The sequence below is a fragment of the Cebidichthys violaceus genome, unplaced genomic scaffold, assembly GCF_023349555.1.
Source record: "Cebidichthys violaceus isolate CVI_PGR_0920_01 unplaced genomic scaffold, fCebVio1.0.p SCAF_19, whole genome shotgun sequence".
Classification (NCBI taxonomy): Eukaryota; Metazoa; Chordata; class Actinopteri; order Perciformes; family Stichaeidae; genus Cebidichthys; species Cebidichthys violaceus.
This window is the reverse complement of record NW_027176361.1, coordinates 293264-321003: the sequence shown is the minus strand read 5'-3', so window position 1 is coordinate 321003 and position 27740 is coordinate 293264. Positions and strand designations below refer to the sequence as shown.

Below are 27740 nucleotides of genomic sequence, written 5' to 3'. Positions count from 1 at the left end.
CATTAACCTGTACAGGTGTGTATTCTAGCTGCCTCCTCACCTGTAAGTGAGCAGTGAGCTCAGGTGACAGGTCCACAGGTACTCGGACACGCCCATGTTTTTCTCCAGCAGTAACCGTGGTAACACTCCATCACCTGGGCAGCTGGAGTCAGGTGATGATGATGAAGACGACCCCACCACCCTGCTGAAGGTGGTGACCCTGAGGCTGGAGCGGAGGCAGGTGCAAAGCATGCTGGGAGGAAAGTCGGGACAGGGCCGGTACAGGAAGTGGACATGATGGAGCTGCAGAGGAGACATTAAAAGAAGACGCACACCTGCACTGAGACTCACACCTGTACTGAGACTCAGTGTACATCCACATTACTCCGTTTTCGTTTGGAAACGCATATGTTTTACTACGCCAGCGTTTTGGAGCACCGTAAACGGAGGAGTTTAGAAACGAACGAAGCCGGATAACTTTGAAAACTCCGGGTAGCGTATTCGTGTGGACGGACGGAAACGCATACGTTTGGAAACGATGACGTAGACGCCCGCGATAGACTACCAGGTTAACTGACAACTGATTACAGGTGTTGCTGACCTTGTTGTCTTTACTAGCAGCTGTTGTCCAGTTAAAGTCTGCATGTCTGCAGAGGAAACATCTGTTATTGTAGCGATCAGTGAGCGGAGAGAGAGAGAGAGAGATCAGTGAGTAGAGAGAGAGAGAGAGAGAGAGAGAGAGAGAGATCAGTGAGCAGAGAGAGAGAGCGAGAGATCAGTGAGCGGAGACAGAGAGAGAGAGAGATCAGTGAGCGGAGACAGAGAGAGAGAGAGAGAGAGAGAGATCAGTGAGCGGAGAGAGAGAGAGAGAGAGAGAGAGAGAGAGAGAGAGAGAGACCCAGCGGCCTCCACAACCACAATACAGGGCCTGGAGGTCAGTTTGCTGGTTTTTTTCTAAGTGTAATTCCAAACTGCAACTCTCACTTTGTCCACAGGATGGCGACATTGGACTGCAAATGAGATCCAAGCGGGTGACTGCAAATGATTTATCCGGCCTTATGACCCTAAAAACAGACACTTTAACACATATATTCTGGATGAAACGCATTTCACGTGGTCCTGGTCCTCTGAGCGAGTACCAGAGAGCTAGGCAGAGCCAGGCTATGTCCCTAGGCCGAGCTAGAGCCTCCAAAGCAGCCTCCACAACCACAATACAGGGCCTAGCTCGGTCTGTTCGATTTTCCCCACTAATTTTTTTTTTTTCTTGCGTGGCTGCATATTAAGAGGCACAACGTCGTTTGGAATGCTGGTTTCTATTTTTGAAATGTTCTGAAACAATGTTTGCATACATTTGCATAGCCAAGTGCAAATTGACCCATGAATATGCAAATGCAGAGCTGATGTCTGTGGCAGCCTCCGCTCTGCCAGGTTTATAGAAGAATTTGTTTACACACACACACATGCACACGCTTACACACTCCCATATGCAGATTTTCTCTCACCCCTTCCATCTCTGCGTGCTCAGGGAGGACTACTTGTTTAAAACATGATTCCAGAAATCATTCATTTGCTTGTATAGCCTTATTAAGTTGGTATTTTCTGGGTGCTGTTTTTCTGTTGATGTGCTGGCCTGTACGCTTTTCCATTGCCTCATTAAGGCGTGATATAGACGGCGGACTCGCATAAAGGTCCTCTAGCTGACACCAAGACTAGACAGCGCTGTAACTAACGTTAAGTCTGAAAAATAAAACGTGTAAAACTTTCCACGAACTGTATCTGTTTGAGTTCATAGAGGAAGATTTGAGAGAAGATCTTAAGTATCAAACACATACTTACGATCATTAAAGACTACTTTATTAATCTGGTTGCTTAGTTACAAAATACGACAATCTACTTCCTGTTTACATCGGCGCATGCCCAGTGAACGTGAAGAGTCACGTGAAATTAGTTTCCAGACGTGAGGAGATCATTTCGGAATCAATGGCTGAAACGCTGTGTGGACGGAGATCTGTGGATGTACTCTCACACCTGTACTGAGACACACACCTGCACTGAGACACACACCTATACTGAGACTCACACCTGTACTGAGACTCACACCTGTACTGAGACTCACACCTGTACTGAGACTCACCTCCACAGAGTCTCCTGCTCTCAGTTTTCTCCTCAGTGTCGGCTGATAGGCCAGGCACAGCCCCACCTTCCTGTCAATCACGTACAGTCCAGCCCCCTCACTCACCACCTCAGTCACCGCGCCCTATCAGAACAGAGGGGCGGGGCTTACCAGCCAAGTCACATTAACAGGTAACATTCTCGCAGCCAATCAGTGTTTTCTGTATTTCACCTGGTAACTGACGACCCGGGACTTTTTCATCCTGAAACCTGATTGGTTGGCGCCTCTCTCAAGCTCCACCTCCTGACAGTCTTCATCATCAACGTGTGACATCATCAGCGGTGGGGGCGTGTCTAACGGTGTGTCAGTGTGTGTGTCAGTGTGTGTGTAGTTTGTGTGTATTTCAGACTGGTCGGTCACACACAGGATGTTGCTTCCTCTCCAGCCTCGTAGGACACACACACGCAACGCCGTCACACACACACTCTGACCAACGTACACACACTGAGTCCACCACAGCCTGCTTCTGTCCTGCAGACAGACAGGAAGACAGACAGACAGACTTGTTCACATTAACTGAGTGATAGTTCAGAGGGAAACTTCAGAGATCAGCAGGTGTTCAGGTGTTCAGGTGTACGATGAATATGATCAGTGATTATTGATCACGATGTGTTTTTTGGGGTATAACTGCACAGGAAGTGACATCACACACCTTGACGAGGACACGGACAGCGTGAGACTCGTCTGTCAGCCAGAAGCAGAAGAAGGCTGTTCCTGCCACGACCAGCTGAGGGCACACAGAACCCACCAGACCAAAGACTGAGACACGCTGTCCACGAGTCCTGAGAGACAGACGGGTAGAAAGAGAGACAGGGAGAGAGAGAGAGAGAGAGAGAGAAAGACAGGTAGAGAGAGAGAGAGAGAAAGAGAGAGAGACAGAACAAGAAAGACAGGTAGAGAGAGAGAGAGAGAGAGAGAGAGAGACAGAACAAGAAAGACAGGTAGAGAGAGAGAGAGAGAGACAGAGAGACAGAACAAGAAAGACAGGTAGAGAGAGAGAGACAGTCCTCATGAATACTGTCACACTTCAGAGGGAGTGAGACAGGTAACAGGTGACTCACCTGTTGTCCAGTAAACCAGCAGCCTCTCTGACTCCAAGTGCTCTGCTAAGACCCGCCCCTCCTCCAGGGGTAGGAGCCAATCCCTGCTCAGGACCGGGACACAACAGAACAGGAGAACCAATCAGCTCCAGGTAACCTCTGCCCTCGTCCTGGTCCTGCCCCGGGGCATTGTGGGGGATGTAGTTCCAGTGAGGGAGGAAGACAGGCCGGTTCAGCCACAGAGGAGAGGGAGACAGGCACTGGGGAGAGAGATAGACAGGTGAGACTCACCTCACACCTGAACGCACCACGTCCCACAGACTCACCTCACACCTGAACGCACCACGTCCCATAGACTCACCTCACACCTGAACGCACCACGTCCCACAGACTCACCTCACACCTGAAGGCATCACGTCCCACAGACTCACCTCACACCCGAATGCATCACGTCCCACAGACTCACCACACACCTCAACGCATCACGTCCCACAGACTCACCTCACACCTGAACGCACCACGTCCCACAGACTCACCTCACATCTGAACGCATCACATTCTACTGACTCACTTCACACCTGAATGCATCACGTCCCACAGACTCACCTCACACCTGAAGGCATCACGTCCCACAGACTCACCTCACACCTGACGCTGCCGCTGGCGTCCGTCAGCCTCCACTCTCCGGCCCCTCCCTCTCTCAGACAGCCAATCAGCAGCAGGTTGACCCTCGGTAGAGCCAGGTGACCCGGCAGAGAAAGCTCCGCCTCCTTTGCCCACGCTCGCTGCTGATTGGTGCTCCAGGACGTGTTGCCGACACAGGACAGGTGCTGCTGGGAGAGCAGCTCAGAGACGGACACTAGTCTGGAGGCGGAGTCAGGAACAGTAATAATATTGTTATGAATGATAATAACATAATAATGCTGAGGCTCTTTGGTCTCACCTGTAGCTCACAGGTAACAGGTGTGTCACACACATGTTCTCTTGGATCTTCTTCACCACACACACACTCAGCTGATCGACACACACACCTGAAACACACAAAGAGACGTCATTCACGTCGTCTGACGTTAAAGCCACTCTAGCAGCTCATTGGCTGACTGACCTGTCATTACGTCACCAGCAGGTAAAGGGGCGTGTCCAGAGAGCTCAGGCTCCAGGTGTTGAGAGACGAAGCTGAACACCTGCTTTAACCAGCCGGTCTCCTGCAGGAGGACATGAAGGACATTTAAAGACATTTAAAGACATTCAGGACATTTAAAGACATTCAGGACATTTAAAGACTTTTAAAGACATTAAGGACTAATAATGTCTTTATTAAGGACCACATGAGAGCAGAGGACATTAATAACTGGATACCAGTCTTAGTTCTTCTGTCTTCACTCTGTTGTTGCTCACGAGACAAACTATTAAATATTTATATTCATAAAGTTACTTACAGCTTCTCCGCTGGGTTGGAACTGATCCAGGAACAGCTGCAGGGAGTCCATCAGCACCGTGACGTCACTGACGGCTGATCTCAGCATCAAACACGTCACTCTTCAGAGAGACACGCGGTAAACAAACACGTCACTCTTCAGAGAGACACGCGGTAAACAAACACGTCACTCTTCAGAGAGACACGCGGTAAACAAACACGTCACTCTTCAGAGAGACACGCGGTAAACAAACACGTCACTCTTCAGAGAGACACGCGGTAAACAAACACGCAGCGATCCCGCGGGAAAAAGCCCTCAAAGTCTACTTCCTGTTGAACTATGGTGTCCGCAGAGGCTCAGAGCACACGGAGAGTTTGGTCCGCGTTTTATTTATAAATGAATAATTCATTAATAAACAACCAACAAACCATAATATTGTATTGTTTAGCATTCTTTATCATTATTATCATATTTTAAATAATAAATCAATAATAAATAAATAATCATAAATATAATACATAATAGTAATAACCATAATACATTATAATAAAATATGAAAGTAATGATAAACATAAAAAACATAATAAATAATAATAAATATAAGGGTTTAAGATAAGAGAGTAGAAGTGGTGAAATTCACAGGATCACAGCAGTAAAGTGGACAGTACAACAATATACAGAGTAAAACACAAGAGCAGCAAGTAATACAAATAAGTAGAGAGAGAGAGAGAGAGAGAGAGAGAGAGATTTTGATTTTTTAAAAACACTTTATTTACATGTTTATATTTTTACAATTTCAACAATTCAATAAAGTGCTAATGCGTTTTCAATAAATATATACATCATTTTCTACCTAATAAAAACTTGTGCAAATATCAACTCATCATTGACCACGGAGCAAACAATGTTGTTAAAACACCAGCGTTGTTTAAAAGCGTCCAAATCTCCAATGTGTTTATAAAACCTAAATTCCAGCCAGAGTCAGACTACTTCGGCCTCCTGCCCCTCCCTGTTCTCTACCCGGTTCTTCCTACTTAAATAAATAGACATCTTGGCTTCTCCTGAAAGGTAGTTAAGGAGCTGCCACTTTTCTTTTTCTGTTTTTTTATAGGCAGCTCCCATAATAAAAACTCTTTCATTAAAACCCACCTTAAAAAGACTAAAAACCAAAGAGAAGAGAAGAACTCTGTGAGTCTTCATGGTAAACAGTTCCTCTGAGGCTGCAGAACGAGCACCGGCTAAGAACAGCGGGGTTAAGAACAGAGATAAAAGCTTTGGAGGCGACAGCACCGTGTAGAATCCTCCACTGTGGGCCAGGTCCGGTCTGTCCCAGTCTGTCTGACCACACGGTGGGGAGTCTGTTGCACAGTCCGTTTCTGTTCATGACCTTCACACAGTTAAAAGTCCTTTTTGTCAGCCTTGTATAGAGTTAGCCTCTCTGGGTGTGTCGCAGTAAGCAGGGGGCCGGTGAGTTCCCCTCGCCCCGGGCTCAGGGAGATCTCCGGGAAAGGGTCTGCAGGGTCCGGCTCGATTCCTTCCTGGCTGTAGTTTGCGAGGAGGCTCCTCTCCTTTCTCGTCAGCCTCTGGCTCCACAGCTCCAGGAGCCTCCTCGCCACCCGGACCGAATGCAGACCCAGCAGAGAGCCAGGGGCGTCGCTCAGCGTCGGCCCCACTGCATCCACCGGCTGCTGCAGGCACAGGGTTCTGGACTTGAGCAGCGCCCCCATCAGGCCAGGGGGTGACGCTGCTGCTGATGTCCAGCTTGGCCCTGTGAATCAAAGGTTCTCTCAACAACCAGTACAGAGAGTTAGACTTTGGGCACCTTTGTGAATAAAAAGGGCCCAAGACTTAAGAACACCCTGATAAAACGGAGGCAGCCCACTTACCTTTAAAACACTAGAATCAATTAAAAACAGAGCAACATCCAGCCCCAGGTTATCTGCGCGTCTGAGAATGCAGCTGGCCACATCTCTCCACACTAAACCCTCTGGACTTCTGAGATATTTTTGTACAAACTGAATTCTAAACGTGGCCGTCCGGCTGGCCAGGTGGACGAGGCCCTGTCCCCCCTCCTCTCTGGCTAAAAACAGCACCCCTTGTGGCACCCAGTGTAGACCCTCCCAAAAGAAATCAATCCTGCTAGAAAGCCTGAGGGAGGGTCTAGACAGGTTAAACGGTGCCACAGTTGGGATGCTATGAGATTGTTTAAAACCAGTACTCTACCTGTAAAAGACATCTGAGGGAGCAGCCATTTCCATTTGGAAAGTTTTCCTTCGATCTTTTCAGCGACGCCCTCCCAGTTCTTCTGGAAAACGCTCCTTCGTCCGAGAAATATCCCCAGATATTTAAAGCCGTCCCTCTTCCACACCAGGCTCTGGGGAAGAACCGGGAGACCGTCACGCCATTCACCGACAGCGAGGGCTTCACTCTTCTTCCAGTTCACCCTCGCTGCCGATGCTGTGTTAAAATCTTTCACGATGTTGGTTAAAAGGTCTGCATCCCTCCGGTCCTTAATAAAAACAACAACATCATCCGCATAAGCTGATAAAATGGTGCTTCTACTAAAACCAGGTAAAACCAGACCCTGTAGGCTGGAGCGTATTCTGATGAGGACAGAGCACAGCCCTGCAGGACGCCTCTACACACTCTAAAAGGAGCACTCAGACTGCCGCTTATCTTCAGCACACTCTCAACCTCACTGTACAACACTTTGATCTTAGCTACAAAGCCAGCGCTGAACCCAAACTTCCCCAGAACTTTCCAGAGGAAGTTGTGTTCAACGCGGTCAAAAGCCTTTTCCTGATCTAGAGAAATCACACCAGTATTAATGCCCAAAGAGCTGGAGACCTCCAAAACATCTGGAATGAGGTAGACATTGTCTACCGTGGACCTGCCGGGCACACAGTAGGTCTGGTCCCGATGGATGACTTGCTCCATAGCTTCCCTCAGCCTGGAGGCGAAGACTTTGGACAGAAGCTTGTAATCCACACACAGTAGAGACACAGGGCGCCAGTTGCTGATGTCCTGCAGGTTTCCTTTTTTTTGGCAGCAGCGTTATTACGGCCCTGCGGCAGGACATCGGCATGGAACCAGAGGCCAGACTTTCATTAAAGACCTCTAGGATATCAGGAGCGAATATATCCCAGAAGAATCTGTAGAACTCTGCAGAGAGGCCATCTATGCCAGGAGCACGCCGTCCCTGCATGCCCTGTAGGGCGGCTTTCAGCTCCTGCGTGCTTACAGGCCTGTCGAGCGTCTTGTTCATCTCCTCAGAGACCTGAGGTAGTTCACCACAGAACCCCTCCATCAGTGCCTCCTCCTCCCTGTACTCGCTGGCATACAGGGAGGAGTAAAAGCCGACAGCTCGCTTCCTTATCTGGCTTGGTTCCACCACCGGCTGCCCTGCGTCTGATAACAGCGAGTGGATCACCCGCCTCTGCCCACTCTTCTTCTCCAGGCCGAAGAAGAAGCCAGAGGGAGTGTCCATCTCTGTGATGTTCTGGAATCGTCTTCAGAATGTAAGGTGACTGTGTGTGTGTGTGTGTGTGTGTGTGTGTGTGTGTGTGTTTACCTATCCAGGCTGTGTTGAAGGCTGCCCTCTGCCCCCCCTCCTCTTCCTCTCTGGTTTCCGTGACGACACAGGCCACACCTCCTGTCCCGTCTCTCAGCTGTAGAGTCTGATCGGTCGTCTCTGACGGGAGCTCCAGAACCCCGACCACCAGCAGGGGGCGCTGCCTGGGTCTGTCCCCGGTCTCAGTCCTGAAGGACCAAGCCAGCGCTGAGTTGATCTGAGTGCTGGTCAGACCTGATCCACCAGAGGACAGCAGAGACCTCAGAGACACTGAAGACCAGAACTCAGACTGTAGAGACCGGCTGAGCTCTGAGACACTGATGGACTGATGCACTGTGGGGTCAGTGCTGTACTGTAGAGACATAGGGACATAGAGACACTGTGAGACATAGAGACACTGTGGGACACTGTGAGACATAGAGACACTGTGAGACACTGTGAGACATAGCGACACTGTGAGACATAGAGACACTGTGGGGTTAGTGCTGTACTGTGGAGAGACATAGAGACACTATCTACCTGTGAAAGAGGACAGGTGTGAGGCTCGTCCAACATCTCTGAGTAGATATCCCTCCTTCCTCCTCCTCCTCCTCCTCCTCCTCCTCCTCCTCCTTCTCCTCCTCCTTGTCTCCACACACACTCCATCAGCTTCGAGGACAACACACACACACACTGCTGCTTCACCACCCTGGGGACCAGACTGGAGGACAGACAGAGTTAATGGTCCCCATCATTAACCTGTACAGGTGTGTATTCTAGCTGCCTCCTCACCTGTAAGTGAGCTGTGAGCTCAGGTGACAGGTCCACAGGTACTCAGACACGCCCATGTTTTTCTCCAGCAGTAACCGTGGTAACACTCCATCACCTGGGCAGCTGGAGTCAGGTGATGATGCTGAAGATGATGAAGACGACCCCCCCACCCTGCTGAAGGTGGTGACCCTGAGGCTGGAGCGGAGGCAGGTGCAAAGCATGCTGGGAGGAAAGTCGGGACAGGGCCGGTACAGGAAGTGGACATGATGGAGCTGCAGAGGAGACATTAAAAGAAGACGCACACCTGCACTGAGACTCACACCTGTTACTCTGTGTACTCCGGAGTAATGCGTTACTCACACATTACTCCGTTTTCGTTTGGAAACGCATATGTTTTACTACATCGGCGTTTTGGAGCACCGTAAACGGAGGAGTTTAGAAACGAACAAAGCCGAATTACTTTGAAAACTCCGGGTAGCGTATTCGTGTGGACGGACGGAAACGCATAAGTTTGGAAACGATGACGTAGACGCCCACGATCGACTACCAGGTTAATTTAACGCGGACAACTGATTACAGGTGTTGCTGACCTTGTTGTCTTTACTAGCAGCTGTTGTCCAGTTAAAGTCTGCATGTCTGCAGAGGAAACAGCTGTTATTGTAGCGATCAGTGAGCGGAGAGAGAGAAAGAGATCAGTGAGCGGAGAGAGAGAGAGAGAGAGAGAGAGAGATCAGTGAGCGGAGAGAGAGAGAGAGAGAAAGAGAGAGAGAGAGAGAGAGATCAGTGAGCAGAGAGAGAGAGAGAGAGAGAGACAGACAGAGAGAGAGATCAGTGAGCAGAGAGAGAGAGAGAGAGAGAGAGAGACAGAGAGAGAGATCAGTGAGCAGAGAGAGAGAGAGAGAGAGAGAGAGAGAGAGAGAGAGAGAGAGACCCGCAGCACTGTAACTAACATTAAGTCTGAAAAATAAAACTTATAAAACTTTCCACGAACTGTATCTGTTTGAGTTTATAGAGGAAGATTTGAGAGAAGATCTTAAGTACTGAGACTCACACCTGTACTGAGACTCACACCTGCACTGAGACTCACACCTGCACTGAGACTCACACCTGTACTGAGACTCACCTCCACAGAGTCTCCTGCTCTCAGTTTTCTCCTCAGTGTCGGCTGATAGGCCAGGCACAGCCCCACCTTCCTGTCAATCACGTACAGTCCAGCCCCCTCACTCACCACCTCAGTCACCGCGCCCTATCAGAACAGAGGGGCGGGGCTTACCAGCCAAGTCACATTAACAGGTAACATTCTCGCAGCCAATCAGTGTTCTCTGTATTTCACCTGGTAACTGACGACCCGGGACTTTTTCATCCTGAAACCTGATTGGTTGCCGCCTCTCTCAAGCTCCACCTCCTGACAGTCTTCATCATCAACGTGTGACATCATCAGCGGTGGGGGCGTGTCTAACGGTGTGTCAGTGTGTGTGTGTCAGTGTGTGTGTAGTTTGTGTGTATTTCAGACTGGTCGGTCACACACAGGATGTTGCTTCCTCTCCAGCCTCGTAGGACACACACACGCAACGCCGTCACACACACACTCTGACCAACGTACACACACTGAGTCCACCACAGCCTGCTTCTGTCCTGCAGACAGACAGGAAGACAGACAGGCAGAGAGACAGACAGACTTGTTCACATTAACTGAGTGATAGTTCAGAGGGAAACTTCAGAGATCAGCAGGTGTTCAGGTGTTCAGGTGTACGACGAATATGATCAGTGATTATTGATCAGGATGTGTTTTTTGGGGTATAACTGCACAGGAAGTGACATCACACACCTTGACGAGGACACGGACAGCGTGAGACTCGTCTGTCAGCCAGAAGCAGAAGAAGGCTGTTCCTGCCACGACCAGCTGAGGGCACACAGAACCCACCAGACCAAAGACTGAGACACGCTGTCCACGAGTCCTGAGAGACAGACAGGTAGAGAGAGACAGAGAGAGAGAGACAAAACAAGAAAGACAGGTAGAGGTAGAGAGAGAGAGAGAGAGAGAGAGAGAGAGAGACAGAACAAGAAAGACAGGTGGAGAGAGAGAGAGAAAGAGAGACACACACACACAGGTAGAGAGAGAGAGACAGTCCTCATGAATACTGTCACACTTCAGAGAGAGTGAGACAGGTAACAGGTGACTCACCTGTTGTCCAGTAAACCAGCAGCCTCTCTGACTCCAAGTGCTCTGCTAAGACCCGCCCCTCCTCCAGAGGTAGGAGCCAATCCCTGCTCAGGACCGGGACACAACAGAACAGGAGAATCAATCAGCTCCAGGTAACCTCTGCCCTCGTCCTGGTCCTGCCCCGGGGCATTGTGGGGGATGTAGTTCCAGTGAGGGAGGAAGACAGGCCGGTTCAGCCACAGAGGAGAGGGAGACAGGCACTGGGGAGAGAGATAGACAGGCGAGACTCACCTCACACCTGAACGCACCACGTCCCACCGACTCACCTCACACCTGAACGCACCACGTCCCACCGACTCACCTCACACCTGAACACATCACGTCCCACCGACTCTCCTCACACCTGAACGCACCACGTCCCACCGACTCTCCTCACACCTGAACGCACCACATCCCACCGACTCACCTCACACCTGAGCGCACCACATCCCACCGACTCACCTCACACCTGAACGCACCACGTCCCAGACTCACCTCACACCTGAACGCACCACGTCCCACAGACTCACCTCACACCTGAACGCACCACGTCCCACCGACTCACCTCACACCTGAACGCACCACGTCCCACCGACTCACCTCACACCTGAACGCACCAAGTCCCACCGACTCACCTCACACCTGAACGCACCACGTCCCAGACTCACCTCACACCTGAACGCACCACGTCCCACAGACTCACCTCACACCTCACACCTGAACGCACCACGTCCCACCGACACACCTCACACCTGAACGCACCACGTCCCACAGACTCACCTCACACCTGAACGCACCACGTCCCACAGACTCACCTCACACCTGAACGCACCACGTCCCACAGACTCACCTCACACCTGAACGCACCACGTCCCACCGACTCACCTCACACCTGAACGCATCACGTCCCACAGACTCACCTCACACCTGAACGCATCACGTCCCACAGACTCACCTCACACCTGAACGCACCACGTCCCACAGACTCACCTCACACCTGAACGCATCACGTCCCACAGACTCACCTCACATCTGAATGCATCACGTCCCGCCGACTCACCTCACACCTGAACGCATCACGTCCCACAGACTCACCTCACACCTGAAGGCATCACGTCCCACAGACTCACCTCACACCTGACGCTGCCGCTGGCGTCCGTCAGCCTCCACTCTCCGGCCCCTCCCTCTCTCAGACAGCCAATCAGCAGCAGGTTGACCCTCGGTAGAGCCAGGTGACCCGGCAGAGAAAGCTCCGCCTCCTTTGCCCACGCTCGCTGCTGATTGGTGCTCCAGGACGTGTTGCCGACACAGGACAGGTGCTGCTGGGAGAGCAGCTCAGAGACGGACACTAGTCTGGAGGCGGAGTCAGGAACAGTAATAATATTGTTATGAATGATAATAACATAATAATGCTGAGGCTCTTTGGTCTCACCTGTAGCTCACAGGTAACAGGTGTGTCACACACATGTTCTCTTGGATCTTCTTCACCACACACACACTCAGCTGATCGACACACACACCTGAAACACACGAAGAGACGTCATTCACGTCGTCTGACGTTAAAGCCACTCTAGCAGCTCATTGGCTGACTGACCTGTCATTACGTCACCAGCAGGTAAAGGGGCGTGTCCAGAGAGCTCAGGCTCCAGGTGTTGAGAGACGAAGCTGAACACCTGCTTTAACCAGCCGGTCTCCTGCAGGACATGAAGGACATTTAAAGACATTAAGGACATTAAAGACATTTAAAGACATTAAGGACATTAAAGACATTAAGGACATTTAAAGACATTAAGGACTAATAATGTCTTTATTAAGGACCACATGAGAGCAGAGGACATTAATAACTGGAGAACAGTCTTTGTTCTTCTGTCTTCACTCTGTTGTTGCTCACGAGACAAACTATTAAATATTTATATTCATAAAGTTACTTACAGCTTCTCCGCTGGGTTGGAACTGATCCAGGAACAGCTGCAGGGAGTCCATCAGCACCGTGACGTCACTGACGGCTGATCTCAGCATCAAACACGTCACTCTTCAGAGAGCCACGCGGTAAACAAACACGTCACTCTTCAGAGAGCCACGCGGTAAACAAACACGCAGCGATCCCGCGGGAAAAAGCCCTCAAACTCTACTTCCTGTTGAACTACGGTGTCCGCAGAGGCTCAGAGCACACGGAGAGTTTGGTCCGCGTTTTATTTATAAATGAATAATTCATTAATAAACAACCAACAAACCATAATATTGTATTGTTTAGCATTGTTTATCATTATTATCATATTTTAAATAATAAATCAATAATAAATAAATAATCATAAATATAATACATAATAATAATAACCATAATACATTATAATAAAATATGAAAGTAATGATAAACATAAAAAACATAATAAATAATAATAAATATAAGGGTTTAAGATAAGAGAGTAGAAGTGGGGAAATTCACAGGATCACAGCAGTAAAGTGGACAGTACAACAATATACAGAGTAAAACACAAGAGCAGCAAGTAATACAAATAAGTAGAGAGAGAGAGAGAGAGAGAGAGAGAGAGACAGAGAGAGAGAGAGAGAGAGAGAGATTTTTTTGATTTTTTAAAAAAACCTTTTATTGATCCAGAACAGATTACGGTCACGTCATGAATTCAAATAAATAAGAAATAAAACAACTCCTCCAACCACAGAAACATACATATCAAACATGAAACTCATCTTTTTACTTCAGTCATCAGTCAAAGTTGAACTTTCAACCTGAACTAAAGATCAAAAAGTACAACAGACTCAAGAAAAGTCTTAGATTTCATCGTCCAATAGTTTACAATCCGTTAGACCGGATCGTCCCCTGAAGGCACCGCGGTTCATCGGTTCCCATCAGCAGACTTCTTCTTCTTTAACGTCGTCCAGCAAGACCAGGTCTGTGTCCGATCCGTAGTCCGGTTCCCCGTCTTGTGGACGACCCCCAGAAGCTGAGCTGGATGGAGCGAAGCAGCTTCCAGAGCTTCTTCTGACTCCAGCCTGCAGCCGTTTAAAGCGACGCTCACACCTCCATGAGGAGACGCTGCCCAGAGCATCTCAGTGGCTTTGACTTCAGTGGAGACTTCAGGTACTGAGGCCCGGTTCTGTCCATCTCTCCACCGGTGATGTTCAACGGTTTGATGTTGAGGCTCTGCTTTGAGGGGTCAGAGCAGAGAGACAGAGAGCAGGACAGAGACACAAACACTGTGGAGACCATGATCATCAGGGTTTCGTCTGTTGAACAGTTCTACCTTTCTGTGCTTTGTAAAGGAGAGTGATCTGCTTTCTGAGGCGGAAACGCTTCTTCTCCTCCAGAAGGTGCCTCCATGTGTGGACTGATCGAAGGAATTTGGTGACGTCACTGAAGTAATCACTTATTCTGACAGATTTCTTATTAAATGTTTGATCCAGATATGAGTTGATTTCTTCCAGTGTATACAGGTCTATGTTTATGCTGGAGGTTCCACTAGCAGACATGTTTACCTCAGAGTCATGCTCCATGTCCTCCCCACCGGACACCTGGCTGTTGGACCCACTGGGTTCATCACGTGTGGAGGCTGCCTCCTCCACGCTGTCCTCTGGCTCCGGTCGCTCAGTCCGAGAGCTGCTGTCCTCCGCAACGTCAGCCTGCTCTGGACCAGCAGCCTGACCTTGGTCAGCTTCAGCTGTCGGCCCTTTACTGCTGCCTGCTCCACTTTCCCTGATTCCTTCGTCTTCTCCTGCTGTCAGTGCTTCCTCTGCTACTTTCCTTCCCTCTGTTGTGAGACTCAGAGCAGCTGAGTTGTCATCAATAATTTTTTCTCCGCCTGAATCAGCTCTCTGTTCCCCGACCTGATTGTTTGTCTGCCCGCTGTGTTCCTCCTCGGTCGGCGGATCATCGCCCCCCCCCGGAGCAGCGACCTCCGCCGGCTCGTCATTCAGCGGAGCCCGGGTGTGATCGAGCTCCTCCGCCGGTACGGCCCCCGGCTCGGGGCGCCCTTCGGCCGGCCTGCGAGGACAAGCGGCCCGCTTGTGCCCCACATCCCCACACTCAAAGCACCTGATGCTACCTGTGCTAGCGTACAGCATGTAGTGTCCCTCCCCGTGTTTCACCCTAAAAGAGACCTCCAGCGTCTGAGAAGGACCGGTAAGGAACATGAACACCTGTCTCCTGAAGGACTGGACATGTTTCAGTTTTTCGTCTTTGCAGCCCAGACCCACAGTTTTGAAGCTGCTCGCCAGCTTCCCGAAGCGCTGCAGCTCCCGCTCCAACACCTGGTTGGAGATGAACGGGGGAACACCGGAGACGGTGACCCGGGTGGAGGGCACTGCGAGCGGGGAAACCTGCAGATACGCGCCGTTCAGCGTGACGCCCCTCGATATTAAATCCGCCACAAAACGCTCCTCTTTTAGAAACACCACCACACCTCTGTTCATCCTGGAGGCATAGCTCAGGTTAACGTGTCCCACACGGTCCCCCACAGCCAGGAGAACCGCCTCTACCGGGACACACGGGTCGGGCTGAACCCGAACTCCATGTCTCAGCGACAGGGACGGCGTCTCAGAGGACGCCATCCCCGACAAGAAACACGGTTTTCTGTCCGCCAAAATACCACTGATCACACAAAAATATCACCACAAGTCAATCACACAGTGAACTATGGATGAAAAAAGATGAAACGTTTGAAAAAAATCACCAAACATTGAGCAACGCTCACCACGCTCTCTACCACCACGCTCTCCACCAGAGAGAGAGAGAGAGAGACAGAGAGAGAGAGAGAGAGATTTTGATTTTTTAAAAACACTTTATTTACATGTTTATATTTTTACAATTTCAACAATTCAATAAAGTGCTAATGCGTTTTCAATAAATATATACATCATTTTCTACCTAATAAAAACTTGTGCAAATATCAACTCATCATTGACCACGGAGCAAACAATGTTGTTAAAACACCAGCGTTGTTTAAAAGCGTCCAAATCTCCAATGTGTTTATAAAACCTAAATTCCAGCCAGAGTCAGACTACTTCGGCCTCCTGCCCCTCCCTGTTCTCTACCCGGTTCTTCCTACTTAAATAAATAGACATCTTGGCTTCTCCTGAAAGGTAGTTAAGGAGCTGCCACTTTTCTTTTTCTGTTTTTTTATAGGCAGCTCCCATAATAAAAACTCTTTCATTAAAACCCACCTTAAAAAGACTAAAAACCAAAGAGAAGAGAAGAACTCTGTGAGTCTTCATGGTAAACAGTTCCTCTGAGGCTGCAGAACGAGCACCGGCTAAGAACAGCGGGGTTAAGAACAGAGATAAAAGCTTTGGAGGCGACAGCACCGTGTAGAATCCTCCACTGTGGGCCAGGTCCGGTCTGTCCCAGTCTGTCTGACCACACGGTGGGGAGTCTGTTGCACAGTCCGTTTCTGTTCATGACCTTCACACAGTTAAAAGTCCTTTTTGTCAGCCTTGAATAGAGTTAGCCTCTCTGGGTGTGTCGCAGTAAGCAGGGGGCCGGTGAGTTCCCCTCGCCCCGGGCTCAGGGAGATCTACGGGAAAGGGTCTGCAGGGTCCGGCTCGATTCCTTCTTGGCTGTAGTTTGCGAGGAGGCTCCTCTCCTTTCTCGTCAGCCTCTGGCTCCACAGCTCCAGGAGCCTCCTCGCCACCCGGACCGAATGCAGACCCAGCAGAGAGCCCGGGGCGTCACTCAGCGTCGGCCCCACTGCATCCACCGGCTGCTGCAGGCACAGGGTTCTGGACTTGAGCAGCGCCCCCATCAGGCCAGGGGTGACGCTGCTGCTGATGTCCAGCTTGGCCCTGTGAATCAAAGGTTCTCTCAACAACCAGTACAGAGAGTTAGACTTTGGGCACCTTTGTGAATAAAAAGGGCCCAAGACTTAAGAACACCCTGATAAAACGGAGGCAGCCCACTTACCTTTAAAACACTAGAATCAATTAAAAACAGAGCAACATCCAGCCCCAGGTTATCTGCGCGTCTGAGAATGCAGCTGGCCACATCTCTCCACACTAAACCCTCTGGACTTCTGAGATATTTTTGTACAAACTGAATTCTAAACGTGGCCGTCCGGCTGGCCAGGTGGACGAGGCCCTGTCCCCCCTCCTCTCTGGCTAAAAACAGCACCCCTTGTGGCACCCAGTGTAGACCCTCCCAAAGGAAATCAATCCTGCTAGAAATCCTGAGGGAGGGTCTAGACATGTTAAACGGTGCCACAGTTGGGATGCTATGAGATTGTTTAAAACCAGTACTCTACCTTTAAAAGACATCTGAGGGAGCAGCCATTTCCATTTGGAAAGTTTTCCTTCGATCTTTTCAGCGACGCCCTCCCAGTTCTTCTGGAAAACGCTCCTTCGTCCGAGAAATATCCCCGGATATTTAAAGCCGTCCCTCTTCCACACCAGGCTCTGGGGAAGAACCGGGAGACCGTCACGCCATTCACCGACAGCGAGGGCTTCACTCTTCTTCCAGTTCACCCTCGCTGCCGATGCTGTGTTAAAATCTTTCACGATGTTGGTTAAAAGGTCTGCATCCCTCCGGTCCTTAATAAAAACAACAACATCATCCGCATAAGCTGATAAAATGGTGCTTCCACTAAAACCAGGTAAAACCAGACCCTGTAGGCTAGAGCGTATTCTGATGAGGACAGAGCACAGCCCTGCAGGACGCCTCTACACACTCTAAAAGGAGCACTCAGACTGCCGCTTATCTTCAGCACACTCTCAACCTCACTGTACAACACTTTGATCTTAGCTACAAAGCCAGCGCTGAACCCAAACTTCCCCAGAACTTTCCAGAGGAAGCTGTGTTCAACGCGGTCAAAAGCCTTTTCCTGATCTAGAGAAATCAGACCGGTATTAATGCCCAAAGAGCTGGAGACCTCCAAAACATCTGGAATGAGGTAGACATTGTCTACCGTGGACCTGCCGGGCACACAGTAGGTCTGGTCCCGATGGATGACTTGCTCCATAGCTTCCCTCAGCCTGGAGGTGAAGACTTTGGACAGAAGCTTGTAATCCACACACAGTAGAGACACAGGGCGCCAGTTGCCGATGTCCTGCAGGTTTCCTTTTTTTTGGCAGCAGCGTTATTACGGCCCTGCGGCAGGACATCGGCATGGAACCAGAGGCCAGGCTTTCATTAAAGACCTCTAGGATATCAGGAGCGAATATATCCCAGAAGAATCTGTAGAACTCTGCAGAGAGGCCGTCTATGCCAGGAGTACGCCATCCCTGCATGCCCTGTAGGGAGGCTTTTAGCTCCTGCGTGCTTACAGGCCTGTCGAGCGTCTTGTTCATCTCCTCAAAGACCTGAGGTAGCTCACCACAGAACCCCTCCATCAGTGCCTCCTCCTCCCTGTACTCGCTGGTACACAGGGAGGAGTAAAAGCCGACAGCTCGCTTCCTTATCTGGCTTGGTTCCACCACCGGCTGCCCTGCGTCTGATAACAGCGAGTGGATCACCCGCCTCTGCCCACCCTTCTTCTCCAGGCCGAAGAAGAAGCCAGAGCCAGTGATGTTCTGGAATCGGGACCGGACCAGTGCGCCCTGAACTTTAACATCCAACAGGTCGGCCAAAGCCATTCTTTTTATCTTGAGGACTTCAATATGTCCTCGATCTCCTGTGGACTCGCTTAAACGCTCTAGTTCCACTATATCAGTCTCCAGGTCCGTCATAGATCTGGTGATGTCTCTGGTGACGTTGAAGGTGTGCTGCTGGCAAAGGAGCCTAATCTCAATCTTACCATGGTCCCACCACTGCCTAAGACTGCTAAAATCACTCCTCCTCTGCCTAAAAACACCCCAGAAATAAAAAAGGACCTCTCTAAAACTCTTATCAAAGGTTAAGACTGAATTAAAATGCCAGTACGCGCTTTTAGGCAAAATGTTACTGATGAACACGTTACATAAAAGCAAAGAATGGTCCGTAAAACCAGCAGGTACAATGCTACACATTCTAAAAATATTAAAATACGGTCTAACCTGGCTGAGGAGATCCTACCCTCTCTGTCGGCACGCATCCTTCTCCACACGTCCACCAGGCCGTGAGAGTGGACCGGCTGCCTCAGAACATGCTGTGAAGCTGGTTGCGGTCTATAGACGCGTCTTCTGTACAGTTAAATCCCCCCCAAGAATAAAAAATCCTCCGAGGCACAGCCATTTAAAAGATCGCTAGCTGTTTGTAAGAACAGCTTCCTCTCTGCACCGGTTGTTGGAGCATAAACGTTGATAAAAACAGCAGTAAAAAGGTCAAACCGTGCCTCGACTAAAAACAACCTCCCCTCATGATGTGTTCGACCTCCAGTGAAACCGGAGTGAAGGACCTGGAGAAGAGGAAGTCCACTCCTCCACTGAGGGTTGTGACTGAGCAGGACTTCCCCTTCCCTCCTCCAGTCTGCCTCGTTGGTGCTGTCGCTGTGCGTCTCTTGTAAGAAGAGAACATCGATACGTTTCATTTTGTTAAATTCATGAATGAATGTCCTCTTCTTAACATCTCTGGCTCCGTTTACGTTTAAGCTTCCTACTCTAAAAGTATTCATTGTGAGTGAGGAATTTAAAACAAAAGTAAAAACCAATAAATTAATTAAAACACACATTGGAGTTGTTGCCATATCCATCATTAATCGCTCTTTTAGATTTCAGCACAAGTTTTTTCAGTCTAAAAACCTCCTGATCAGTGAGGCCAGACTCCCTCTGGCTCATGTGGAGTCTGGCTGACTTATAGAATAAAACCAGGTCTGGGAAAGACTCCTCCATTTTTACATTTCTCTTACTTTTTACTTTCTGCAAAAATGTTTTTATAAGTTCTGCGGTGTAGAGCTTTTCTTTCTGGCTGCTGGTTAGAAGAACACTCTGGACACACAGCCCTCACTCTCACTGCCGTCAGACTGAGTCCTCTACTCGTCTCCTTGTCCTCTCCTACCTTACTGGCTTTAGCCTCACTGCCCGTGTTCTGTTTCTTTTTCTTTCTCTTCGTTGTAGGCTTTGGCTCCCCTGCTTCCTCCTCCACCATCTCAGCCTCCTCCACCTGCTCCTCCCCCGTATTCACTTCCCCACCCTCCTGTGCTTCTGCCTCAGCAGGCCCCGAGCCGCGGGGCAGCGGCCGCCCGCCGCTCCCTTACACATAGTGTCTACGGTTTCTTTTGAAAGAATATAAACAGAACAGTTTGCTGGAAAATCTACTACTCGTTCATGAGTTTGAGATACCGAGGACACATAACGAGGACACATAACGAGGACACATAACGAGGACCAGAGTGAAGGAGACAGTTGGTGGTAGGTGTCGATGCCTGTTCAAAATACTTACGTCAATAAATCCTTTAAGAAACGCTCTGTTGTCCGTCTTATCTTCGTATCACACATCGTTATGAATGTGATGTGGAGTCGATGTGAGACCGATAGAGCTGCTTTCATACAGTCTGTGAGTGAAACACTCTGAGCTCAAACACAACAGATGACTGTCAGCTGTGATCCACACAGATCAACTTCACATTCTACTTCTGTAGGTTGTCTCACATCGCTTATGTTTTATATTAAAGACTACGGACGTTCATCTTCTGTTAACGATGCTCTACACTGTGCAGCACACATTCATCCACATCACACATGACTGTTAACTCTGGTTGTGTTACTGTGAGGGTCCGACATTTAACAACTACACGCAGGGCTTAGTGTGTCTGTTGACACATTACGATGGAGAGGCTGGGTGGAAATACATTCAGGATTTAGATGCTTGTTTAAAGGAAATGTACTCATGACTTCTGGTGACTAGTAGTTCTTTTGATTACCAATGTTGATGCACTTATTGTAAGTCGCTTTGGATAAAAGCGTCTGATAAATGACTGTAATGTAATGTAATGTAATGTAATGTAGGATTTCGACAGCATTACCACGACCAATTATCCATCTTCATTACGAAAATACGATTTGTTGTCTGGTGACATAAAAATAGTAGAAGCATGGAGCCTACAGGAGTAGAACCTGTGATCATGACCGACCCAAAATGATATATAGCCACCTATACTACTACTGAGATAATAACTATATCAGACAGTATCAGCACTCATCATCATGAACTGTGCATCCTTCTCTCACACCATTAGTGCACATAGCTCACCATAGGGACATGTTGTCTATGCAATTACGTATTTGATTTCGGTGGATCTAAATGATGCAAGAAGAAAAGGCAGTCAGTAGACTATATTGTGGATATATTACTATTTTGCAAGGTTACTACATCATATACGTAATCTACTCAAATTACGATTTTATTATTGTGAAGCATTTACTAATGTGAATTTTCCACGATGAATGAATTATCATTGTCTTCACTCCTTATCTCAGTAGTAGTATAGGTGGCAATATATCATTTTGGGTCGGTCATGATCACAGGTTCTACTCCTGTAGGCTCCATGTTTCTACTATTTTTATGTCACCAGACAACAAATCGTATTTTCCTAATGAAGATGGATAATTGGTTCGTTGTAATGCTGTCTAAATCCTAAATGTATTTCCACCCAGCCTCTCCATCGTAATGTGTCAACAGACACACTAAGCCCTGCGTGTAGTTGTTAAATGTCGGACCCTCACAGTAACACAACCAGAGTTAACAGTCATGTGTGATGTGGATGAATGTGTGCTGCACAGTGTAGAGCATCGTTAACAGAAGATGAACGTCCGTAGTCTTTAATATAAAACATAAGCGATGTGAGACAACCTACAGAAGTAGAATGTGAAGTTGATCTGTGTGGATCACAGCTGACAGTCATCTGTTGTGTTTGAGCTCAGAGTGTTTCACTCACAGACTGTATGAAAGCAGCTCTATCGGTCTCACATCGACTCCACATCACATTCATAACGATGTGTGATACGAAGATAAGACGGACAACAGAGCGTTTCTTAAAGGATTTATTGACGTAAGTATTTTGAACAGGCATCGACACCTACCACCAACTGTCTCCTTCACTCTGGTCCTCGTTATGTGTCCTCGTTATGTGTCCTCGGTATCTCAAACTCATGAACGAGTAGTAGATTTTCCAGCAAACTGTTCTGTTTATATTCTCTCAAAATAAACCGTAGACACTATGTGTAGGAGAGAGGAGAGGGGATCCACATGTTTATTTCTTGTTTATTCAACGTGGGTCCTGAAAGGCCACTCCACGACACATCTGCTTCACGCACTCCAACATAAACCAGTTAATCCAAAAACCACTTAATCTCGCACACCGGTCCAGGAAGATGACCGCGGCGCTGTTCATCCGAGCGGCCGACTTCACGCTGCTGTGTCCGACCATGTCCCCCACAGCCAGCCCAATGTCCTCCACGCTGCACGGAAAGCCGGCGCTGATCTTAATGCCGTGCTTTCGCGTGAGGTGGGACAAAGTGTCTCCATTCACCATAGGACGCCGACCGGTGTTCCGGTTTAACTAGGGACCCTGTTAACTGGCGACCTTCAGCCGAAAGCGTCTGTTGTTGTCATAGTTACGGCAGCTGTTGTAAAGAGTCAGAGAACACGTAGCTGTCCTCGTGAATGCCGCATTGATTAGTTTTGCATTACGGTGTCAAACCTTCTCATTTACAGTCTTTGGTCAAAACAGACCGGATTCCACGTTGGAGAGTCTTTGGAGAAAACGAGTCCACTCGAGTTTGAAACGTCGCGTGTTGTTTGTGTTGAAACAGGAAGAGAGCGCGTTGCTCTTCCTTTGAAATAATAAAGTTGGTAAAAAAAAACACATAAACGTCTTTGGAGCCTGTTTTGTTCAAACATGTGTCACGTAGAAGAACTCTGTAGCACAGTTAAAATAAGACACATATATATATATATATATATATATATATATATATAAATATAAATATAAATAAATCATATTTACGGGATTCAAATTCATATTGTGTGAGGGGAAAAAAGTCGGTAGTCAGAGGCAGTACCACTAGACCACCATCAATATACTGTGATGTCATGTAGGCTAAAGTTAAAGAACGTAGAACACAGTCAGCGTCGCTCTTCAGACCAGAGGACACCAGATCAACTTGTGTCCACACTGCGTGTTCACCGTGGAGCACTCTGTCCTGTACTTCAGAGCAGAGCCACATAGCATCACACTGTGTAATATGGTGGGCACAGAAGAAGAAACCGAGCCAAGGTTTAGAGAGAGGCCATCGGCTTTCCACACAATATACAGTTTTAAGGACGACCGTTCGACCTGGTCAATAAGTTGGACACAAATAGTCCCATCATGTATTACATAGTGTGATGCTATGTGAGTCAAATTAAATGTGATTATGTATTTTACTTATTAAATTCAAATGAACTCAACTGTTTGACATATCTGTGTTATTGGCTGGTTAAATTCTTCATTTTGTGACTTTTCTTGTTTGCTCTGATGCGTTATGTCCACATTGTGTATTTTCACCTCATGACAACATCACAAACATTTGTCTCATTAATTTGCAGCGACACAAAGACGTTTTGAATTGTCTGATTTTAAAAAGGCGCCCATTTGTTTCAGAAACCAGCTATATTCTTAACATGCCAATAAACAATATGAGTTTGAATCCCGTAAATATGATTTATTTATATTTATATTTATATATATATATATATATATATATATATATATATATATATATATATATATATATACATTTGTCTTATTTTAACTGTGCTACATAGTTCTTCTACGTGACACATGTTTGAACAAAACAGGCTCCAAAGACGTTTATGTGTTTTTTTTTACCAACTTTATTATTTCAAAGGAAGAGCAACGCGCTCTCTTCCTGTTTCAACACAAACAACACGCGACGTTTCAAACTCGAGTGGACTCGTTTTCTCAAAAGACTCTCCAACGTGGAATCCGGTCTGTTTTGACCAAAGACTGTAAATGAGAAGGTTTGACACCGTAATGCAAAACTAATCAATGCGGCATTCACGAGGACAGCTACGTGTTATCTGCCTATTTACAACAGCTGCCGTAACTATGACAACAACAGACGCTTTCGGCTGAAGGTCGCCAGTTAACAGGGTCCCTAGTTAAACCGGAACACCTGCGAGACACCGGCAGGAGAAAAACACACCAAACAACCCAAAACAAGATCAAACCTAACTTAAAGTGCAAAACAACTAATAAACCACATTAAAGTAATATACATAAACTAGGGAAAAAAAAAAAAGGTCGAAAAATCACTCGCTCAACGACTCACTCCCAGCATGCACTGCAGAAAGAGAGAGAGAGAGAGAGAGAGAGAGGGAGAGAGAGAGAGAGAGAGAGAGAGCGAGATAGAGATATATATATATATATATATATATATATATATAGAGAGAGAGAGAGAGAGAGAGAGAGAGAGAGAGAGATATATAGAGAGATAGAGATTTTTTGATTTTTACCAAAACACTTTATTTACATATTGTTTAAATATTTACAGTCACAAGACGTCTCAAATGTAAATAAATACAAAAAGTAATTTAAAAAACTGTTTTCTTTTGTTTTTAAAATACATCAGTGAAGTAAAAAGTGTGAAAAGGACAGCTGGTCGTTAAGAACCTCACACAGTGTGTTTTTAAAACACCAACGCTCTTTAAAAGACTCCAGATCGGAGACCTGTCGATAAAATAGGAACTCAAGCCGGAGTCTTGACCGGAGGTTCGTCTTCCACACTGCCGCCGCTTCCCGCCCCACCCCCTGCTCCACCTTCCTCTTTCTGCTGGTGGAAATGGCCAGTTTGGCTTGGGCTGAGAGGAAGTTGAGGAGCTGCCACTTGATTTTAAAATTTTTGTCGTAGCCAGCTCCCAAGATAAAAATCCTCTCAGTAAAAACAACGTTAAAACGTGTAAAAAACGATGTTAAAAGAGAGAAGAGACCGGTGAGTCTCTTGCACTCAGTAAAAACGTGGTAAATTGTCTCACGTACTCCGCAAAATGGACACCCGCTAAGAACAGTTGGATTAATAACAGAAATAAAAGCGTTGGAAGCGACGGCACCGTGCAAGATTCTCCACTGGAGGTCGCCTGTCCGTTTTTTGAGGGGGGCTTTGTATAAAATCCTCCACTGTGGGCCGGGTCCTTCCTGTCCCCATCTCTCGGTCCACACAGTGGGAGGTCTGCCGCTCAGTCCGGCCCGGTGGATGCACTTCACGCAGTTGCGGTACAGAGTCTCTTTGTCCGCTCTCGTTATCGTTAGTTTTTCTGCGTGGATGACTCTCAGAAGGGGGCCGGTCTTTTCTCCCAGCCCTGGGCTCAGGATGATGTCCGGGTAGGGGTCTGCAGCGTCCGGGCTGGTCCTGGTCCGGTCACCCATCAGGAGGTCTTTTTCTTTCTTTGATAGCCTGCTGGACCAGAGCTCCAGGATCCTCTTTGCCACCCGGAGAGACTGCAGCCCCAGCAGAGAACCCAGGGCCTGGGTGTCGGTCAGTGCCGGCCCCGCTGCATCCACCGGCTGCTGCGGGGTCAAGGTTCCAGACCGGATCAGCGCCGCCATCAGGCCGTGCGTGGTGCGGTTGCTGACGTCCAGCCTGGCTCCATTGACCAGTGGTTTTCTTAACAACCAGTGCAGAGAGTTGGCTTTCGGGCACCTTTTTTGGTTAAAAAGGGCCCATGACTTAAAGACGCCCTGGTAAAAAGGAGGCAACATAGTTAGTTTTAAAAATTTTGGATCAGTTAAAAACAGAGCATCATCCAACCCCAGGTTATTGGCACGCCTCAGGATGCTGCCGGCCACATCTCTCCACACCAGATCTGCCGGGCCTGTGAGGTACCTTTGAATAAACTGCAGTCTAAAAGTGGCAGTCCGGCTGGCCAGGTGGACAAGGCCCTGTCCCCCCTCCTCCCTGGCTAAAAACAGCACCCCCTGTGGCACCCAGTGTAGACCCCCCCAGAGGAAGTCCACCATCTTCCTCTGGATTTCCGCAAGTAGGCCTAAGGGGGGGTCCACACAAGCTAACCGGTGCCACAACTGGGATGCTACCAAGTTGTTTAAAACCAGCACTCTCCCTCTAAGCGACATCTGGGGGAGCAGCCATTTACTTTTTTTAAGTTTTTGTTCAACCTTTTCTGTGACGGTCTCCCAGTTCTTCTTCACTATATGGTCTGCTCCCAAAAACACCCCTAGGTACTTTAGACCTCCTCTCTTCCATTCCAGGTTTTGGGGGAGAACTGGGAGACCGCCGCGCCACTCACATGAGGGCTGTGAACTAAACCTATTGAAGAAACAGTTTAGCTCGTTGTCCCTCTCCAGGGAGTCCCCTGGTTGTCTCCCTCCAGCCTTGAAGCCAGTAATCTGCTTCACCTGGTCCACACCTCCGTCACGTTGTTCTGCTGGAGTTTGGCCTCCAGCTTCCTCCTGCAGGAGTCCTTGCACTCCCTGATCTTCAGCTTCAGGTCGCTCTGGACTCTCCTGAGCTCGTCCCTGTCCCCAGACCTCAGGTCACTGGTGATCCATGGCTTGTTGTTGGGGAGCAGTGTACAGTCTGGGAGGCACCGCTGAGAAGTAAATAAGTAATAAACAGTAACAAAAAAGTATAAAAAGTACAAAATCCACAGTAACTAAGAAGTACTGAAGTACTAAAGAACTAAAATACTAAAATATTATATATACAGTGTTTTGGGGCACACATGAGTTCAGGCCCTGAGATAAACATAGACAGGGAGTAGATGTTCTGTGCTCTGGCTATCGTTCTTATCTAAACACATGCCAGGTGTGTTAACTGGGAATCAGTGATGGTTTTATGGTCTGTCTTAAACTTGCCAGGCACTGTGTCTTCACTTCTTCTCTCTGAAGTGGGAGTGTGTGACCAGCAGTGAGAAACACGACGCTGTGTTCAATAAAAGTGATTTACTACTTCTATAGGACTGCTGTGTTATGTCAGTGTTTGTGTTCCTCACTTTCCCTTTCAGTTGTACATCTTTTAAAACATTTCATGATATAAGAATATATTTGTCCCATTACAACAGACAGGGTGTTTCTATTGCACAGGTTGTTAGGGTTTTTAGTGTTGTTGGTCTACTGGGAGCACAGCTGGTTGTGCAGCCTGACAGCAGCAGGAAGGACCTGCAGTACCTCTCCTTCACACACTGTATATATATGTATACATATATATACATATATATATATATGTATATATATATATATCCATATATAGACTTACAAACGAAGCTCATACAGAAGTCAATAGTTCAGGGGCTTTTATCCAGCCAAGTCAGAAAGGCACATCACTTTGAGATCAGGCATAAATAATTAAGTCAAATTACTGCAGAAATAAAAACAAACGTTTATACAAATATATATATATATATATATATATATATATATATATATATATATATATATATATATATATATAGACTGTATATATATATATAATACAATCATATTTGAGTGCTATAACAGTTAGATAGTGAAATCATATTTTAGTGTTATAACAGTTAGATAGTGAAATCATATTTTAGTGTTATAATAGTTTAGTGTTAACATCATACAGTCACAAACAACCACCATCTTCGTCTCTCTGCCGCTGTGTGCGTGGCCCCTCCCCCTCCTCTTCACCGATTGGCTGGTTGATTTGACAAACATCCACTCTGACCAATCGGACGCAGAAGCACAAACTAGCTCCACCCAGC

At 47.8% G+C, this 27740-nt stretch overlaps 2 protein-coding genes across 6 annotated transcripts in view; both read right to left on the bottom strand.

Annotated features, from left to right (window-relative positions):
• LOC137874366 (CST complex subunit CTC1-like) overlaps nt 1-4913 on the bottom strand; it is a 66590-nt gene extending 61677 nt beyond the window's left edge. For all 5 annotated transcript variants that reach the window (XR_011103298.1, XM_068713009.1, XM_068713012.1 and 2 more), the window contains exons 1-9: nt 4632-4913; nt 4298-4397; nt 4136-4223; nt 3834-4056; nt 3214-3452; nt 2805-2934; nt 2324-2623; nt 2114-2236; nt 41-282 (exon numbers count right to left, since the gene is read on the bottom strand). Coding sequence is in view for 4 of the 5 variants with exons in the window: in XM_068713009.1 (XP_068569110.1) it covers nt 41-282; nt 2114-2236; nt 2324-2623; nt 2805-2934; nt 3214-3452; nt 3834-4056; nt 4136-4223; nt 4298-4397; nt 4632-4718 (1532 nt within the window). In the remaining variant the exon portion in view is untranslated. The remainder of the gene's footprint in view (nt 1-40; nt 283-2113; nt 2237-2323; nt 2624-2804; nt 2935-3213; nt 3453-3833; nt 4057-4135; nt 4224-4297; nt 4398-4631) is intronic.
• A 489-nt stretch (nt 4914-5402) lies between these two features.
• Nucleotides 5403-13225, bottom strand: LOC137874369 (CST complex subunit CTC1-like). The gene is given in 14 exon segments (XM_068713016.1): nt 5403-6378; nt 6834-6984; nt 8182-8533; nt 8701-8881; nt 8953-9203; nt 10055-10177; nt 10265-10420; nt 10423-10566; nt 10760-10889; nt 11117-11355; nt 12265-12487; nt 12567-12654; nt 12729-12828; nt 13067-13225. Coding segments are annotated over 13 exon segments (2103 nt in total). The 5' UTR covers nt 13154-13225; the 3' UTR covers nt 5403-6378; nt 6834-6955.
• Nucleotides 13226-27740: the final 14515 nt, after the last annotated feature.